At 53.6% G+C, this 17,496-nt stretch overlaps 2 protein-coding genes across 7 annotated transcripts in view; both read left to right on the top strand.

Moving 5' to 3' along the window:
• ZFTRAF1 (zinc finger TRAF-type and ring finger containing 1) overlaps positions 1-14,004 on the top strand; it is a 29,628-nt gene extending 15,624 nt beyond the window's left edge. For 4 of the 6 annotated variants that reach the window (XM_085533083.1, XM_085533084.1, XM_085533085.1 and 1 more), the window contains 2 exons: positions 5,090-5,301; positions 9,624-14,004. In XM_085533083.1, coding sequence (XP_085389209.1) covers positions 5,090-5,301; positions 9,624-10,015 — 604 coding nt within the window. In that variant the 3' untranslated portion in view covers positions 10,016-14,004. Of the gene's footprint in view, positions 1-5,089; positions 5,302-7,748; positions 7,811-9,512 lie in introns of those variants that run through there. The other 2 variants (XM_085533086.1, XM_085533087.1) reach the window with 2 other exon arrangements.
• Positions 14,005-15,216: 1,212 nt separating this feature from the next.
• Positions 15,217-17,496, top strand: part of TONSL (tonsoku like, DNA repair protein) — a 96,319-nt gene continuing 94,039 nt past the window's right edge. Inside the window, exon 1 of the mRNA XM_085533104.1 lies at positions 15,217-15,300. Coding sequence (XP_085389230.1) covers positions 15,276-15,300 — 25 coding nt within the window. The 5' untranslated portion in view covers positions 15,217-15,275. The remainder of the gene's footprint in view (positions 15,301-17,496) is intronic.

Genomic DNA, 17,496 nt, shown 5'->3' with positions numbered 1-17,496 from the left:
CCAGTTGGGTCCAATTGGGTCCCATTGGGTTCTATTGGGTCCCATTGGGTCCCATTATGTCTATAGGGTCCAATTGGGTCCCATTGGGTCCCATTGGCCTCCATTGGTTTCCATTGGGTCCAGTTGGGTCCTATTGAGTTCCATTGGGTTCTGTTGAGTCCAATTGGGTCCCATTGGGTCCCATTGGGTCCAATTGGGTCCCATTGTGTCTATAGGGTCCCATTGGGTTCCATTGGGCCCAATTGGGTCCCATATGGTTCTATTGGGTTCCATTGGGTTCCATTGAGTTCTGTTGGGTTCCATTGAGTTCTGTTGGTTCCCATTGAGTTCATTTGAGTCCCATTATGTCTATAAGGTTCCATATGGTTCTATAGGGTCCAATTGGGTCCAATTGGGTTCTGTTGCTCCCTATAGGGTGACGCAGTGCCGGTACCGGCGCATTGGCTGCCCTTGGCAGGGCCCATTGGGTCCCATTGGATCCCATTGAGTCCCATTGGGTCCAATTGGGTTCTGTTGGGTCCAATAGGGTCCAATAGGGTCCCATTACTCCCTATAGGGTGACGCAGTGCCGGTACCGGCGCATTGGCTGCCCTTGGCAGGGCCCATTGGGTTCCATTGGGTCCAGTTGGGTCCCATTATGTCTATAGGGTCCCATTTGGTCCCATTGGGTTCTATTGGGTTCTATTGGGTCCAATTGGGTCCAAACGGGTCCCATTACTCCCTATAGGGTGACGCAGTGCCGGTACCGGCGCATTGGCTGCCCTTGGCAGGGCCCATTGGGTCCCATTGGATCCCATTGAGTCCCATTGGGTTCCATTGGGTTCTGTTGGGTCCCATTGGGTTCTATTGAGTCCAGTTGGGTCCCATATGGTTCTATAGGGTGACGTAGTGCCGGTACCGGCGCATTGGCTGCCCTTGGCAGGGCCCATTGGGTTCCATTGGGTTCTATAGGGTCCAATTGGGTTCTTTAGGTTCCCATTACTCCCTATAGGGTGACGCAGTGCCGGCACCGGTGCATTGGCTGCCCTTGGCAGGGCCCATTGGGTTCCATTGGGTTCTATTGGGTCCCATATGGTTCTATTGGGTCCAATTGGGTCCCATTGTATCTATAGGGTGACGCAGTGCCGGTACCGGCGCATTGGCTGCCCTTGGCAGGGCCCATTGGGTCCCATTTGGTCCCATTGGATCCCATTGAGTCCCATTGGGTTCTATTGGGTTCTGTTGAGTCCCATTGGGTCCAATTGGGTCCCATTATGTCTATAGGGTCCAGTTGGGTTCCATTGGGTTCTATTGGGTCCAGTTGGGTTCCATATGGTTCTATAGGGTCCAATAGGGTCCCATTGTATCTATAGGGTGACGCAGTGCCGGTACCGGCGCATTGGCTGCCCTTGGCAGGGCCCATTGGGTTCCATTGAGTCCTATTGGATCCCATTGAGTCCCATTGGGTTCTATTGGGTCCCATTGGGTCCCATTGGGTCCCATTGATGTCTATAGGGTAACAGTGCCAGTACCATCCCATTGGGTCCCATTGGGTTCTATTGAGACCCATTATGTCTATAGGGTCTCATTATGTCTATAGGGTCCAATTGGGTCCCATTGGGTTCTATTGAGTCCAGTTGGGTCCAATTGGGTCCCATTGGGTTCTATTGGGTCCCATTGGGTCCCATTATGTCTATAGGGTCCAATTGGGTCCCATTGGGTCCCATTGGCCTCCATTGGTTTCCATTGGGTCCAGTTGGGTCCTATTGAGTTCCATTGGGTTCTGTTGAGTCCAATTGGGTCCCATTGGGTCCCATTGGGTCCAATTGGGTCCCATTGTGTCTATAGGGTCCCATTGGGTTCCATTGGGCCCAATTGGGTCCCATATGGTTCTATTGGGTTCCATTGGGTTCCATTGAGTTCTGTTGGGTTCCATTGAGTTCTGTTGGTTCCCATTGAGTTCATTTGAGTCCCATTATGTCTATAAGGTTCCATATGGTTCTATAGGGTCCAATTGGGTCCAATTGGGTTCTGTTGCTCCCTATAGGGTGACGCAGTGCCGGTACCGGCGCATTGGCTGCCCTTGGCAGGGCCCATTGGGTCCCATTGGATCCCATTGAGTCCCATTGGGTCCAATTGGGTTCTGTTGGGTCCAATAGGGTCCAATAGGGTCCCATTACTCCCTATAGGGTGACGCAGTGCCGGTACCGGCGCATTGGCTGCCCTTGGCAGGGCCCATTGGGTTCCATTGGGTCCAGTTGGGTCCCATTATGTCTATAGGGTCCCATTTGGTCCCATTGGGTTCTATTGGGTTCTATTGGGTCCAATTGGGTCCAAACGGGTCCCATTACTCCCTATAGGGTGACGCAGTGCCGGTACCGGCGCATTGGCTGCCCTTGGCAGGGCCCATTGGGTCCCATTGGATCCCATTGAGTCCCATTGGGTTCCATTGGGTTCTGTTGGGTCCCATTGGGTTCTATTGAGTCCAGTTGGGTCCCATATGGTTCTATAGGGTGACGTAGTGCCGGTACCGGCGCATTGGCTGCCCTTGGCAGGGCCCATTGGGTTCCATTGGGTTCTATAGGGTCCAATTGGGTTCTTTAGGTTCCCATTACTCCCTATAGGGTGACGCAGTGCCGGCACCGGTGCATTGGCTGCCCTTGGCAGGGCCCATTGGGTTCCATTGGGTTCTATTGGGTCCCATATGGTTCTATTGGGTCCAATTGGGTCCCATTGTATCTATAGGGTGACGCAGTGCCGGTACCGGTGCATTGGCTGCCCTTGGCAGGGCCCATTGGGTCCCATTTGGTCCCATTGGATCCCATTGAGTCCCATTGGGTTCTATTGGGTTCTGTTGAGTCCCATTGGGTCCAATTGGGTCCCATTATGTCTATAGGGTCCAGTTGGGTTCCATTGGGTTCTATTGGGTCCAGTTGGGTTCCATATGGTTCTATAGGGTCCAATAGGGTCCCATTACTCCCTATAGGGTGACGCAGTGCCGGTACCGGCGCATTGGCTGCCCTTGGCAGGGCCCATTGGGTTCCATTGAGTCCTATTGGATCCCATTGAGTCCCATTGGGTTCTATTGGGTCCCATTGGGTCCAATTGGGTCCCATTGATGTCTATAGGGTAACAGTGCCAGTACCATCCCATTGGGTCCCATTGGGTTCTATTGAGACCCATTATGTCTATAGGGTCCCATTATGTCTATAGGGTCCAATTGGGTCCCATTGGGTTCTATTGAGTCCAGTTGGGTCCAATTGGGTCCCATTGGGTTCTATTGGGTCCCATTGGGTCCCATTATGTCTATAGGGTCCACTTGGGTCCCATTGGGTCCCATTGGCCTCCATTGGTTTCCATTGGGTCCAGTTGGGTCCTATTGAGTTCCATTGGGTTCTGTTGAGTCCAATTGGGTCCCATTGGGTCCCATTGGGTCCAATTGGGTCCCATTGTGTCTATAGGGTCCCATTGGGTTCCATTGGGCCCAATTGGGTCCCATATGGTTCTATTGGGTTCCATTGGGTTCCATTGAGTTCTGTTGGGTTCCATTGAGTTCTGTTGGGTCCCATTGAGTTCATTTGAGTCCCATTATGTCTATAGGGTTCCATATGGTTCTATAGGGTCCAATTGGGTCCAATTGGGTTCTGTTGCTCCCTATAGGGTGACGCAGTGCCGGTACCGGCGCATTGGCTGCCCTTGGCAGGGCCCATTGGGTCCCATTGGATCCCATTGAGTCCCATTGGGTTCCATTGGGTTCTGTTGGGTCCCATTGGGTTCTATTGAGTCCAGTTGGGTCCCATATGGTTCTATAGGGTGACGTAGTGCCGGTACCGGCGCATTGGCTGCCCTTGGCAGGGCCCATTGGGTTCCATTGGGTTCTATTGGGTCCCATATGGTTCTATAGGGTCCAATTGGGTCCCATATGGTTCTATAGGGTGACGCAGTGCCGGTACCGGCGCATTGGCTGTCCTTGGCAGGGCCCATTGGGTTCCATTGAGTCCCATTGGATCCCATTGAGTCCCATTGGGTCCAATTGGGTTCTGTTGGGTCCAATAGGGTCCAATAGGGTCCCATTACTCCCTATAGGGTGACGCAGTGCCGGTACCGGCGCATTGGCTGCCCTTGGCAGGGCCCATTGGGTTCCATTGAGTCCCATTGGATCCCATTGAGTCCCATTGGGTCCAATTGGGTTCTGTTGGGTCCAATAGGGTCCAATAGGGTCCCATTACTCCCTATAGGGTGACGCAGTGCCGGTACCGGCGCATTGGCTGCCCTTGGCAGGGCCCATTGGGTTCCATTGAGTCCCATTGGATCCCATTGAGTCCCATTGGGTCCAATTGGGTTCTGTTGGGTCCAATAGGGTCCCATTACTCCCTATAGGGTGATGCAGTGCCGGTACCGGCGCATTGGCTGCCCTTGGCAGGGCCCATTGGGTTCCATTGAGTCCCATTGGATCCCATTGAGTCCCATTGGGTCCAATTGGGTTCTGTTGGGTCCAATAGGGTCCAATAGGGTCCCATTACTCCCTATAGGGTGACGCAGTGCCGGTACCGGCGCATTGGCTGCCCTTGGCAGGGCCCATTGGGTTCCATTGGGTCCCATTGGGTTCTATTGAGTCCCATTGGGTTCCATTGGGTTCTATTGTGTCCATTTAGGTTCTATTGGGTCCAATTGGGTCCAAACGGGTCCCATTACTCCCTATAGGGTGACGCAGTGCCGGTACCGGCGCATTGGCTGCCCTTGGCAGGGCCCATTGGGTTCCATTGGGTTCTATTGGGTCCCATATGGTTCTATAGGGTCCAATTGGGTCCCATATGGTTCTATAGGGTGACGCAGTGCCGGTACCGGCGCATTGGCTGCCCTTGGCAGGGCCCATTGGGTTCCATTGGGTTCTATTGGGTCCCATATGGTTCTATAGGGTCCAATAGGGTCCCATTACTCCCTATAGGGTGACGCAGTGCCGGTACCGGCGCATTGGCTGCCCTTGGCAGGGCCCATTGGGTTCCATTGTGTCCCATTGGATCCAATTGAGTCCCATTGGGTTCTATTGGGTTCTATTGGGTCCCATTGGGTTCTATTGGGTCCAATAGGGTCCCATTACTCCCTATAGGGTGACGCAGTGCCGGTACCGGCGCATTGGCTGCCCTTGGCAGGGCCCATTCCATGAGCTGAGCGCCCACGAGGTTGAGTGCAGCCACCCGATCCAAACGGGTCGGGAACTGTTGGAGGTTCTGGATGAAATGGACCGGAACCGACACAAAGAAATGCAGCTCTACAGCAGCATCTTCACCATGCTCAGCTACGAGAACATCGGATACACAGGTACTTGTGGGGCACTTATGGGGCTGGGTGGGTCACTTATGGGGCTGGGGGGGTCACTTATGGGGCTGGGGGGGACTTATGGGGCTGGGGGGTCACTTATGGGGCTGGGGGGTCACTTATGGGGCTGGGGGGGTCACTTATGGGGCTGGGGGGGTCACTTATGGGGCTGGGGGTCACTTATGGGGCTGGGGGGGACTTATGGGGCTGGGGGGTCACTTATGGGGCTGGGGGGTCACTTATGGGGCTGGGGGGGTCACTTATGGGGCTGGGGGTCACTTATGGGGCTGGGGGGGACTTATGGGGCTGGGGGGTCACTTATGGGGCTGGGGGGGTCACTTATGGGGCTGGGGGGGTCACTTATGGGGCTGGGGGTCACTTATGGGGCTGGGGGGGACTTATGGGGCTGGGGGGGTCACTTATGGGGCTGGGGGGGTCACTTATGGGGCTGGGGGGGTCACTTATGGGGCTGGGGGGGACTTATGGGGCTGGGGGGTCACTTATGGGGCTGGGAGGGGCATCTATGGGGCTGAGAGGTATCATGCGGGGGACTTATGGGGTTGGGGGGGCATCTGTGGGGCTGGGGGGGTCCTTTATGGGGCTGGGGGGGACTTATGGGGCTGGGGGGTCACTTATGGGGCTGGGAGGGGCATCTATGGGGCTGAGAGGTATCATGCGGGGGACTTACAGGGTTGGGGGGGCATCTATGGGGCTGGGGGGGTCCTTTATGGGGCTGGGGGGGGGGGCTCCTGTGGGGCTGGGGGTTGGGGGGTTGTTATGGGGCTGAGGGGGCATCTATGGGTCTGGGGGGGGGCATCTATGGGGTTGAGAGGTATAATAGGGGGTACTTATGGGGCTGGGGGGGCATCTATGGGGCTGGGGGTGGCATCTATGGGGCTGAGAGGTATAATGGAGGGGTACTTAATGGGGCTGGGGGGGCATCTATGGGGCTGGGAGGGTCACTTATGGGGCACTTATGGGGCTGGGGGGGGACTTATGGGGCTGAACGTTGGATACTCAGGTAGGTATATGGGGCTGGGGGGGCATCTGTGGGGCTGAGAGGTATAATGGGGGGTTACTTATGGGGCTGGGGGGGACTTAAGGGGTTGGGGGGACCTATGGGGCTGGGGGGTCTCATGGGGCTGGGGGGGTCTCATGGGACTGGGGGTTGGGGGGTTCTTATGGGGCTGGGGGGGGCATCTATGGGGCTGAGAGGTATAATGGGGGGGTACTTATGGGGCTGGGGGGCATCTATGGGGCAGGGGGTGTCACTTATGGGGCTGGGGGGGACTTATGGGTCTGGGGGGGCATCTATGGAGCTGTGGGGGGCATCTATGGGGCTGAACGTTGGATACTCAGGTAAGTATACGGGGCTGGGGGGACACTTATGGGGCTGGGGGGACTTATGGGGCTGGGGGCTCCTATGGCGGGGCACCTATAGGGGGGCCCGCATTGAGCTCCATAGACCCCATTGAGCCCCATTGATCCCATTGAGCCCCACTGAGCCCCATAGCCCACCACTGAGCCCCATTGACCCCACTGAACCCCATTAAACCCCATTGAACCCCATTGAGCCCCATTACCCCCTAAACCCCCCTTGAACCCCATTGAGTCCCATTGAGTCCCATAGCACCCATTGAGCCCCATTGAGCCCTATTGACCCCCATTGAGCCCCATAGAGCCCCATAGCCCCCATTGAGCCCCATTGAGCCCCATTGAGCCCCATAGCCCACCACTGAGCCCCATTGAGCCCCATTGAACCCCATTAAACCCCATTGAAACCCATTGTGCCCCATTAAACCCCATTGAGCCCCATTGAGCCCCACTCCCCCCCCATTGACCCCCATAGCCCCCATTGAGCCCCATTGAGCCCCATTGAGCCCCATAGCCCCTAATTGAGCCCCATTGAACCCCACTGAGCCCCATAGAGCCCCATAGCCTTTAATTGAGCCCCATTGAGCCCCACTGAGCCCCATAGAGCCCTGTAGCCCCTATTGAGCCCCATTGAGTCCCATTGAGCCCCATGGAGTCCCACTGACCCCCATTGAGTCCCATTGACCCCCAGTGAGCCCCATTCCTTCCCTAACCACCCCATTGAGCCCCATAGCCCCCAGTTGAACCCTATTGAGCTCCCATAACCTTCCATAGCCCCCAATTGAGCCCCATTGACCTCCATTGAGCCCCATAGCCCCCATTGAGCCCCATTGAGCCCCCACTCACCCCATTGAGCCCCATTGAGCCCCCATAACTCCCCATAGCCCCCAGTTGAGCCCCATTGAGCCCCATTGACCCTATTGAGCCCTACTCCCCCCTCACTGACCTCCATTGAGCCCCATTGACCCCCATTGAGCCCCATTGACCCCCTAACCCTCCCATCTGCCTCCATTAGCCCCCAATGAGCCCCACTGAGCCCCATAGCCCCCACTGACCCCCATTTATCCCTATTCCAGAGGTCCAGTTCCGCCCGTACCTCACAGACGACTTCATCACCCATTGAGCCCCATAGACCCCCACTGAGCCCCATTATCCCCCTAACCCCCCCCAATTGACCCCCATTGAGCCCCATTGAGCCCCATAGCGCCCATCGACCCCCATAGACCCCCACTGAGCCCCATTGAGCCCCATTGAGTCCCATTGACCCCCATAGCCCCCACTGAGCCCCATTGAGCCCCCACTCACCCCATTGAGCCTCATTGAGCCCCCATAACTCCCCATAGCCCCCATTGAGCCCCATTGAGCCCCATTGAGCCCCACTCCTTCCCTAACCCCCCCCATTGAGCCCTATTGAATCCCATTAAGCCCCATTGAGCCCCACTGAGCCCCATTGAGCCCCATTGATCCCCATAGCCCCCATTGAGCCCCCGTAGCCCTCTGTAGCGACCGATAGCCCCCCATTGACCCCCATTGAGTCCTATTGACCCCCCACTCCCCCCATTGAGCCCCACTGAGCCCCATTGACCCCCTTGAGCCCCGTAGCCCCCATTGAGCCCCCATAGCCCTCTGTAGCCATCGATAGCCCCCCATTGAGTCCCACTGACCCCCATTGAGCCCCATGGACCCCCATAGCCCCCGTTAAGCCCCACTGAGCCCCATTATCCCCCTAACCCCCCCAATTGACCCCCATTGAGCCCCATTGAGCCCCATTGAGCCCCATAGACCCCCATAGCCCCCATTGACCCCCACTCCCCCCAAATTGACCCCCATTGAGCCCCATTGAGCCCCATAGCCCCCATTGAGCCCCACTGAGCCCCACTGACCCCCAATGAGCTCCACTGAAACCCCATAGCCCCCCATTGAGCCCCATAGCCCCCACTGACCCCCATAGCCCCCCATTGACCCCCATAGCCCCCACTGACCCACATTTATCCCTATTGCAGAGGTCCGGTTCCGCCCGTACCGCACGCACAACTTCATCACCCATTGAGCCCCATAGACCCCATTGAGCCCCATAGACCCCCACTGAGCCCCATTGAGCCCCATAGCCCCTATTGAACCCCACTGAGCCCCATTGACCATCTCTGACCCCATATCTCCCCCCATCTAACCTACAGGTCCCCACTGACCCCCTATTGAGCCCCACTCTCCCCATTGAGCCCCATTGAGCCTCATTCCTTCCCTAACCACCCCACCTGCCCCATTGAGCCCCATAGACCCCATTAAACCCCATTAATCCCCACTGACCCCCATTTATCCCTATTCCAGAGGTCCAGTTCCGCACGTACTGCACGGACGACTTCATCACCCATTGAGCCCCACTGAGCCCCATAGACTCCCATAGCCCCATTGAGCCCCCATAGAGCCCCATTGACCCCCATAGCCCCCATTGAGCCCCATTGAGTCCCATTGACCCCCATAGCCCCCAGTGAGCCCCCATAGCCCTCTGTAGCCATCGATAGCCCCCATTGACCCCCATTGACCCCCATAACCCCCACTGAGCCTTATTGAGTCCCATGGAGTCCCATAGCCCCCACTGAGCCCCATTGAGCCCCATTGTCCCCCATTGACCCCCATAGCCCCCACTGAGTCCCATTGACCCCCATAGCCCCCATTGAGCCCCATAGCCCCCACTGAGCCCCACTCCCCCCACATTGACCCCCATTGAGTCCCACTGAGTCCCATTGAGCCCCATTGAGCCCCATTGAGCCCCATAGCCCCCATTGACCTCCATAGACCCCACTGAACCCCATTGACCCCGATTATTCCCCCTATTGCAGAGGTCCAGTTCCGCCCGTACCGCACGGACGACTTCATCACCCATTGAGCCCCATTGAGCCCCATAGACCCCCACTGAGCCCCACTGACCCCCATTATTCCTCCTATTGCAGAGGTCCAGTTCCGCCCGTACCGCACGGACGACTTCATCACCCGTCTGTATTACGAGACCCAACGTCTGACGGTCCTGAACCAAACGTGGGTGTTAAAAGCTCGAGTCAACGACTCGGAACGAAACCCCAACCTGTCGTGTAAACGAACCTTGTCCTTCCAACTCATCCTCAAGAGCAAAGTCAGCTCCCCGTTGGACTGTTCCTTCCTCCTGTTGGAAGGGCCCTACGACGACGTCCAGATCAAACCCGTCATCTACCACTTCGTCTTCTCCAACGAGAGCAACGAGACCGACTACGTCCCGTTACCCATCGTCGACTCGGTCGAATGCAACAAACTCCTGGCGGCCAAAAACATCAACTTGAGGCTCTTCCTCTTCCAAAGGCAGAAGTGAACGCGGCTACCAAACCCTATCGGGGTCCTCCTAAACGTATTGGATTCTGTCGGGACCCTATTGGATTCTATCGGGGTCCTCCTAACCCTATTGGATTCTATTGGGACCCTATTGACTTCTATTGGGGTCCTCCCATCCCTATTGGGGTCCTCCTAACCCTACTGGCTTCTATAGGGCCCCTATTGGATTCTATTGGGTTCTCCCATCCCTACTGACATCTATTGGGCCCCAACATGATCAACACGACGTCTATAGGGTCCTCTCATCCCTACTGGCTTCTATTGGGTTCCTATTGGGGTCCTCCTAACCGTATTGGCTTCTATTGGGTCCCTACTGTGTCCTATTGGGTCCCAACATGATCGACTCGACGTCTATTGGGTCCTCCCATCCCCTATGGCTTCTATTGGGTCTCTACCGGCTTCTATTGGGCCCCTACTGGGTTATATTGGGTCCCTATGGCTTCTATTGGGGTCCTCCCATCCCTATTGGGGTCCTCCCATCCCCTATGGCTTCTGTAGGGCCCCTTATTGGGTTCTATTGGGTTCTCCCATCCCTACTGACATCTATTGGGCCCCTACATGATCAACACGACGTCTATAGGGTCCTCTCATCCCTACTGGCTTCTATTGGGTTCCTATTGGGGTCCTCCTAACCGTATTGGCTTCTATTGGGTCCCTACTGTGTCCTATTGGGTCCCAACATGATCGACTCGACGTCTATTGGGTCCTCCCATCCCCTATGGCTTCTATTGGGTCTCTACCGGCTTCTATTGGGCCCCTACTGGGTTATATTGGGTCCCTATGGCTTCTGTTGGGGTCCTCCCATCCCTATTGGGGTCCTCCCATCCCCTATGGCTTCTGTAGGGCCCCTTATTGGGTTCTATTGGGTCCCTAATGGCTTCCCTACGACGACGTCCAGATCAAACCCGTCATCTCCCACTTCGTCTTCTCCAACGAGAGCAACGAGACCGACTACGTCCCGTTACCCATCGTCGACTCGGTCGAATGCAACAAACTCCTGGCGGCCAAAAACATCAACTTGAGGCTCTTCCTCTTCCAAAGGCAGAAGTGAACGAGGCTACCAAACCCTATCGGGGTCCTCCTAAATGTATTGGATTCTATTGGGACCCTATTGACTTCTATTGGGGTCCTCCTAACCCTATTGGGGTCCTCCTAACCCTACTGGCTTCTATAGGGCCCCTATTGGATTCTATTGGGTTCTCCCATCCCTACTGACATCTATTGGGCCCCTACATGATCAACACGACGTCTATTGGGTCCTCCCATCCCCTATGGCTTCTATTGGGTCCCTACTGTCTTCTATTGAGTTCCTATCAGGGTCCTCCTAACCCTATTGGCTTCTATTGGGCTCCTACTATGTCCTATTGGGCCCCAACATGATCAACACGACGTCTATAGGGTCCTCCCATCCCCTATGGCTTCTATTGGGTCCTTATTGGCTTCTATTGGGGTCCTCCCATCCCTACTGGCTCCTATTGGGTCCCTACTGGCTCCTATTGGGCCCCTATTGGCTTCTATTGGGGTCCTAACATCCCTATTGGCTTCTATTGGGCCCCTACTGTGTCCTATTGGGCCCCAACATGATCAACGTCTATTGGGTCCTCCCATCCCCTATGGCTCCTATTGGGTCCCTACTGGCTTCTATTGGGGTCCTAACATCCCTATTGGGGTCCTCCCATCCCTATTGGCTTCTATTGGGCCCCTACTGTGTCCTATTGGGCCCCAACATGATCAACGTCTATTGGGTCCTCCCATCCCCTATGGCTCCTATTGGGTCCCTACTGGCTTCTATTGGGTTCCTATTGGGGTCCTCCTAACCCTATTGGCTTCTATAGGGCCCCTATTGACTTCTATTGGGGTCTTCTATCCCCCTATGGCTTCTATTGGGCCCCTACTGGCTCCTGTTGGTTCCTATTGGGCCCCAACATGATCAACTCGACGTCTATAGGGTCCTCCCATCCCCTATTGCTTCTATTGGGGTCCTCCCATCCCTATTGGGGTCCTCCCATCCCCTGTGCCTTCTATTGGGCCCCTATTGGTTCCTATTGGGTCCCTACTGGGTTCTATCGGGCTCCTTTTGGGTCCTCCCAACCCTATAGCCTCTATGGGGTTCCTATTGGCTTCTATTGACTCCTATTGGGCCCCAACATGATCAACACGACGTCTATAGGGTCCTCCCATCCCCTATTGGCTTCTGTTGGGGTTCTCCCATCCCTATTGGGGTCCTCCCATCCCTATGGCTCCTATTGGTTCTCAACATAATCAACTTGACGTCTATTGGGTCCTCCCAACCCTATAGACTCTATTGGGCCCCTATTGGCTTCTATTGTGTCCTCCCATCCCCTATTGGCTTCTATTGGGGTCCTCCCATCCCCTATTGGCCTCTATTGGGCCCCTATTGGTTCCTATTGGGCCCCTATTGGTTCCTATTGGCTCCTATTGGACCCCTACGTGATCAGCTCGCCCCCCATTGGTCCCTATTCCCCATCCCAGAGACAGACGTTGCCTCCTGATTGGCTGCTTGGGGATCCCCACCCCATCTCGCACCCCATTGGTCCCTGTGTCCCCATCTCCAACCCCATTGGTCCGTATGTTCCCATCCCCCACCCCATTGGTCCCTGTGTCCCCATCTCCCTCCCCATTGGTCCACCCCATTGATCATAGAGTTGTTGGAGGACCCAAGTGAAGCCTTGGAGGACCTCGATCGTGATCACAGAGTTGTTGGAGGACCGAAGTGGTACCTTGGAGGACCTTAAGGATCATAGAGTTCTTGGAGGACCATAGAGATGCCTTGGAGGACCATAGAGATGCCTTGGAGGACCTTGATGGTGACCATAGAGTTGTTGGAGGACCCCAGCGATGCCTTGGAGGACCTCAGCTGTGATCATAGAGTTGTTGGAGGACCCCAGCGACACCTTGGAGGACCTCAATGATCATAGAGTTGTTGGAGGACCCAAGTGAGGCCTTGGAGGACCATAGAGATGCCTTGGAGGACCTCAATGGTGATCATAGAGTTGTTGGAGGACCCCAGCGACACCTTGGAGGACCTCGATGATCATAGAGTTGTTGGAGGACCCCGGTGATGCCTTGGAGGACCATAGAGATGCCTTGGAGGACCTCAATAGTGATCATAGAGAGGACCCCAATGGCACCTTGGAGGACCTCAGCTGTGATCATAGAGTTGTTGGAGGACCCCGATGACACCTTGGAGGACCTTGATGATCATAGAGTTGTTGGAGGACCCAAGTGAGGCCTTGGAGGACCTCGATGATGATCATAGAGTTGTTGAAGGACCATAGAGATGCCTTGGAGGACCTCGATGGTGACCATAGAGTTGTTGGAGGACCCCAGCGACACCTTGGAGGACCTCGATGATCATAGAGTTGTTGGAGGACCCCGATGACACCTTGGAGGACCTTGATGATCATAGAGTTGTTGGAGGACCCAAGTGAGGCCTTGGAGGACCTCGATGGTGATCATAGAGTTGTTGGAGGACCATAGAGATGCCTTGGAGGACTTTGATGGTGATCATAGAGTTGTTGGAGGACCCCAGTGACGCCTTGGAGGACCTTGATGGTGATCATAGAGTTGTTGGAGGACCCCGATGGCACCTTGGAGGACCTCGATGATCATAGAGTTGTTGGAGGACCCAAGTGACACCTTGGAGGGCTTCGATGGTGATCATAGAGTTGTTGGAGGACCCCAGTGACACCTTGGAGGACCTCAGCTGTGATCATAGAGTTGTTGGAGGACCCCGATGGCACCTTGGAGGACCTCGATGATCATAGAGTTGTTGGAGGATACCAGCGACACCTTGGAGGACCTCAGCTGTGACCATAGAGTTGTTGGAGGACTTGTGGGTCGCTTGGAGGACTTACTTGGGGGTCGCTTGGAGGACTTGGGGGTCGCGTTGTTTCTCCTCTCGTTGTTTTACAGTGGAATAAAACAAAGGGGGAAGTTTTCAGCCCAGTTCAGCCCATACTGGTCCATACTGGGTCATACTGGGAGGGGACTGGTCCATACTGGGTTATACTGGTCCATACTGGGCGATACTGGGAGTACTGTGCCATACTGGAACCATACTGGGAGGAGACTGATCCATACTGGTCCATTCTGGGTTATACTGGGAGCACTGGGAGGAGACTGGGCCATATTGGGCCATACTGGGAGGCACTGAGGCCATACTGGGCTATTCTGGGCCATACTGGGAGAGGACTGGTCCATACTGGGTTATACTGGGTTATACTGGGCCATACTGGTCCATACTGGTCCATACTGGGATATACTGGGTTATACTGGGCCATACTGGTCTCTACTGGGCCATACTGGTCCATACTGGGTTATACTGGGTTATACTGGGCCATACTGGGTTATACTGGGCCATACTGGTCTCTACTGGGCCATACTGGTCAATACTGGGTTATACTGGGTTATACTGGGCCATACTGGGAGGGGACTGGGCCATACTGGTCCATACTGGGTTATACTGGGCCATACTGGGAGGGGACTGGGCCATACTGGTCCATACTGGGTTATACTGGGTTATACTGGGCCATACTGGGAGGGGACTGGGCCATACTGGTCCATACTGGGTCATACTGGTCCATACTGGGTTATACTGGTCCATATTGGTCCATACTGGGCCATACTGGTCCATACTGGGTCATACTGGTGCATACTGGGTTATACTGGTCTATACTGGTCCATTCTGGGAGGGGACTGGTCCATACTGGTCCATACTGGGTTATACTGGTCCATACTGGTCCATACTGGGTTATACTGGTCCATACTGGTCCATACTGGGTTATACTGGGTCATAGTGGGCCATACTGGTCCACACTGGGTTATACTGGTCAATACTGGCCCATACTGGGTTATACTGGGCCATATTAGTCCATACTGGCCCACACTGGGCTATACTGGGGGTAAAACCGGAAGTACTCAGAGCAGCGCGCGAGAAAACAGGAAGCGGAAACGATCTACGCTCCTCCCGGAAGCGGAAACGATCTACGCTCCTCCCGGAAGTGGAAACTACCTACTAACGATCCGCCCAATGAGAAACGCTCCTGCGGCCGATCCGGGCTGTGATTGGATGAGAGGAGGAAGTGGGCGGCGGCGATTGGCTGAAAGGGCGGGACTTGGGGAGGAAAGGGAGGGTTGTGATTGGGTGAGGGGAGGAAGGGGCGGGCTGTGATTGGGTGGGAGGAGGAAGTGGGGGAGAAGCGGGAGAGAACGGCGAGATGAGCGCGGAGCGGGAGCTGAGGCGTCAGTAACGGGATATTATGGGATGGAATGGGGGGGATACTGGGATGTACGGGGATATACTGGGATATACTGGGATATACTGGGATATACTGGGCCATACTGGTTTATACTGGTCCATACTGGTCCATACTACTGCATACTGGTCCATACTGGTCCATACTGGTCCATTCTGGTCCATACTGGGTTATACTGGGATATACTGGGATATACTGGGATATACTGGGATGTACGGGGATATACTGGGATATACTGGGATATACTGGGATGTACGGGGATATACTGGGATATACTGGGATATACTGGGTTATACTGGGATATACTGGGATATACTGGGATATACTGGGATATAATGGGATATACTGGGTTATACTGGGATATACTGGGATATACTGGGATATAATGGGATATACTGGGTTATACTGGGATATACTGGGATATACTGGGTTATACTGGATTATACTGGGATATACTGGGTTATACTGGGATATACTGGGATATACTGGGATATACTGGGTTATACTGGGTTATACTGGGATATACTGGGATATACTGGGATATACTGGGTTATACTGGGATATACTGGGTTATACTGGGATATACTGGGATATACTGGGATATACTGGGTTATACTGGGTTATACTGGGTTATACTGGGATATACTGGGATATACTGGGATATACTGGGATATAATGGGATATACTGGGTTATACTGGGATATACTGGGATATACTGGGTTATACTGGATTATACTGGGATATACTGGGTTATACTGGGTTATACTGGGTTATACTGGGATATACTGGGATATACTGGGATATACTGGGTTATACTGGGATATACTGGGATATACTGGGTTATACTGGGATATACTGGGATATACTGGGTTATACTGGGTTATACTGGGATATACTGGGATATACTGGGATATACTGGGATATAATGGGATATACTGGGTTATACTGGGATATACTGGGATATACTGGGTTATACTGGATTATACTGGGATATACTGGGTTATACTGGGTTATACTGGGTTATACTGGGATATACTGGGATATACTGGGATATACTGGGTTATACTGGGATATACTGGGATATACTGGGATATACTGGGTTATACTGGGATATACTGGGATATACTGGGCTATACTGGGATATACTGGGTTATACTGGGTTATACTGGGATATACTGGGATATACTGGGATATACTGGGTTATACTGGGATATACTGGGATATACTGGGATATACTGGGTTATACTGGGATATACTGGGATATAATGGGATATACTGGGTTATACTGGGATATACTGGGATATACTGGGTTATACTGGGATATACTGGGATATACTGGGTTATACTGGATTATACTGGGATATACTGGGTTATACTGGGTTATACTGGGTTATACTGGGATATACTGGGATATACTGGGTTATACTGGGATATACTGGGATATACTGGGATATACTGGGTTATACTGGGATATACTGGGTTATACTGGGTTATACTGGGATATACTGGGTTATACTGGGATATACTGGGATATACTGGGATATACTGGGTTATACTGGGTTATACTGGGATATACTGGGTTATACTGGGATATACTGGGATATACTGGGATATACTGGGTTATACTGGGATATACTGGGATATACTGGGATATACTGGGTTATACTGGGATATACTGGGATATACTGGGCTATACTGGGATATACTGGGTTATACTGGGTTATACTGGGATATACTGGGATATACTGGGTTATACTGGGATATACTGGGATATACTGGGATATACTGGGTTATACTGGGATATACTGGGATATACTGGGATATACTGGGTTATACTGGGATATACTGGGATATACTGGGATATACTGGGTTATACTGGGTTATACTGGGATATACTGGTTTATACTGGGATATACTGGGATATACTGGGTTATACTGGGATATACTGGGATATACTGGGATATACTGGGTTATACTGGGTTATACTGGGATATACTGGGATATACTGGGATATACTGGGTTATACTGGGTTATACTGGGATATACTGGGATATACTGGGATATACTGGGTTATACTGGGTTATACTGGGATATACTGGGTTATACTGGGATATACTGGGATATATGGGGTTATACTGGGATATACTGGGATATACTGGGATATACTGGGTTATACTGGGAT

This window comes from Coturnix japonica, unplaced genomic scaffold (assembly GCF_054131305.1).
Source record: "Coturnix japonica strain WE unplaced genomic scaffold, WE-NBRP24 Scf054, whole genome shotgun sequence".
Classification (NCBI taxonomy): Eukaryota; Metazoa; Chordata; class Aves; order Galliformes; family Phasianidae; genus Coturnix; species Coturnix japonica.
The sequence above is the reverse complement of the archived record's forward strand: the minus strand, read 5'-3'. Positions and strand labels throughout refer to the sequence as shown.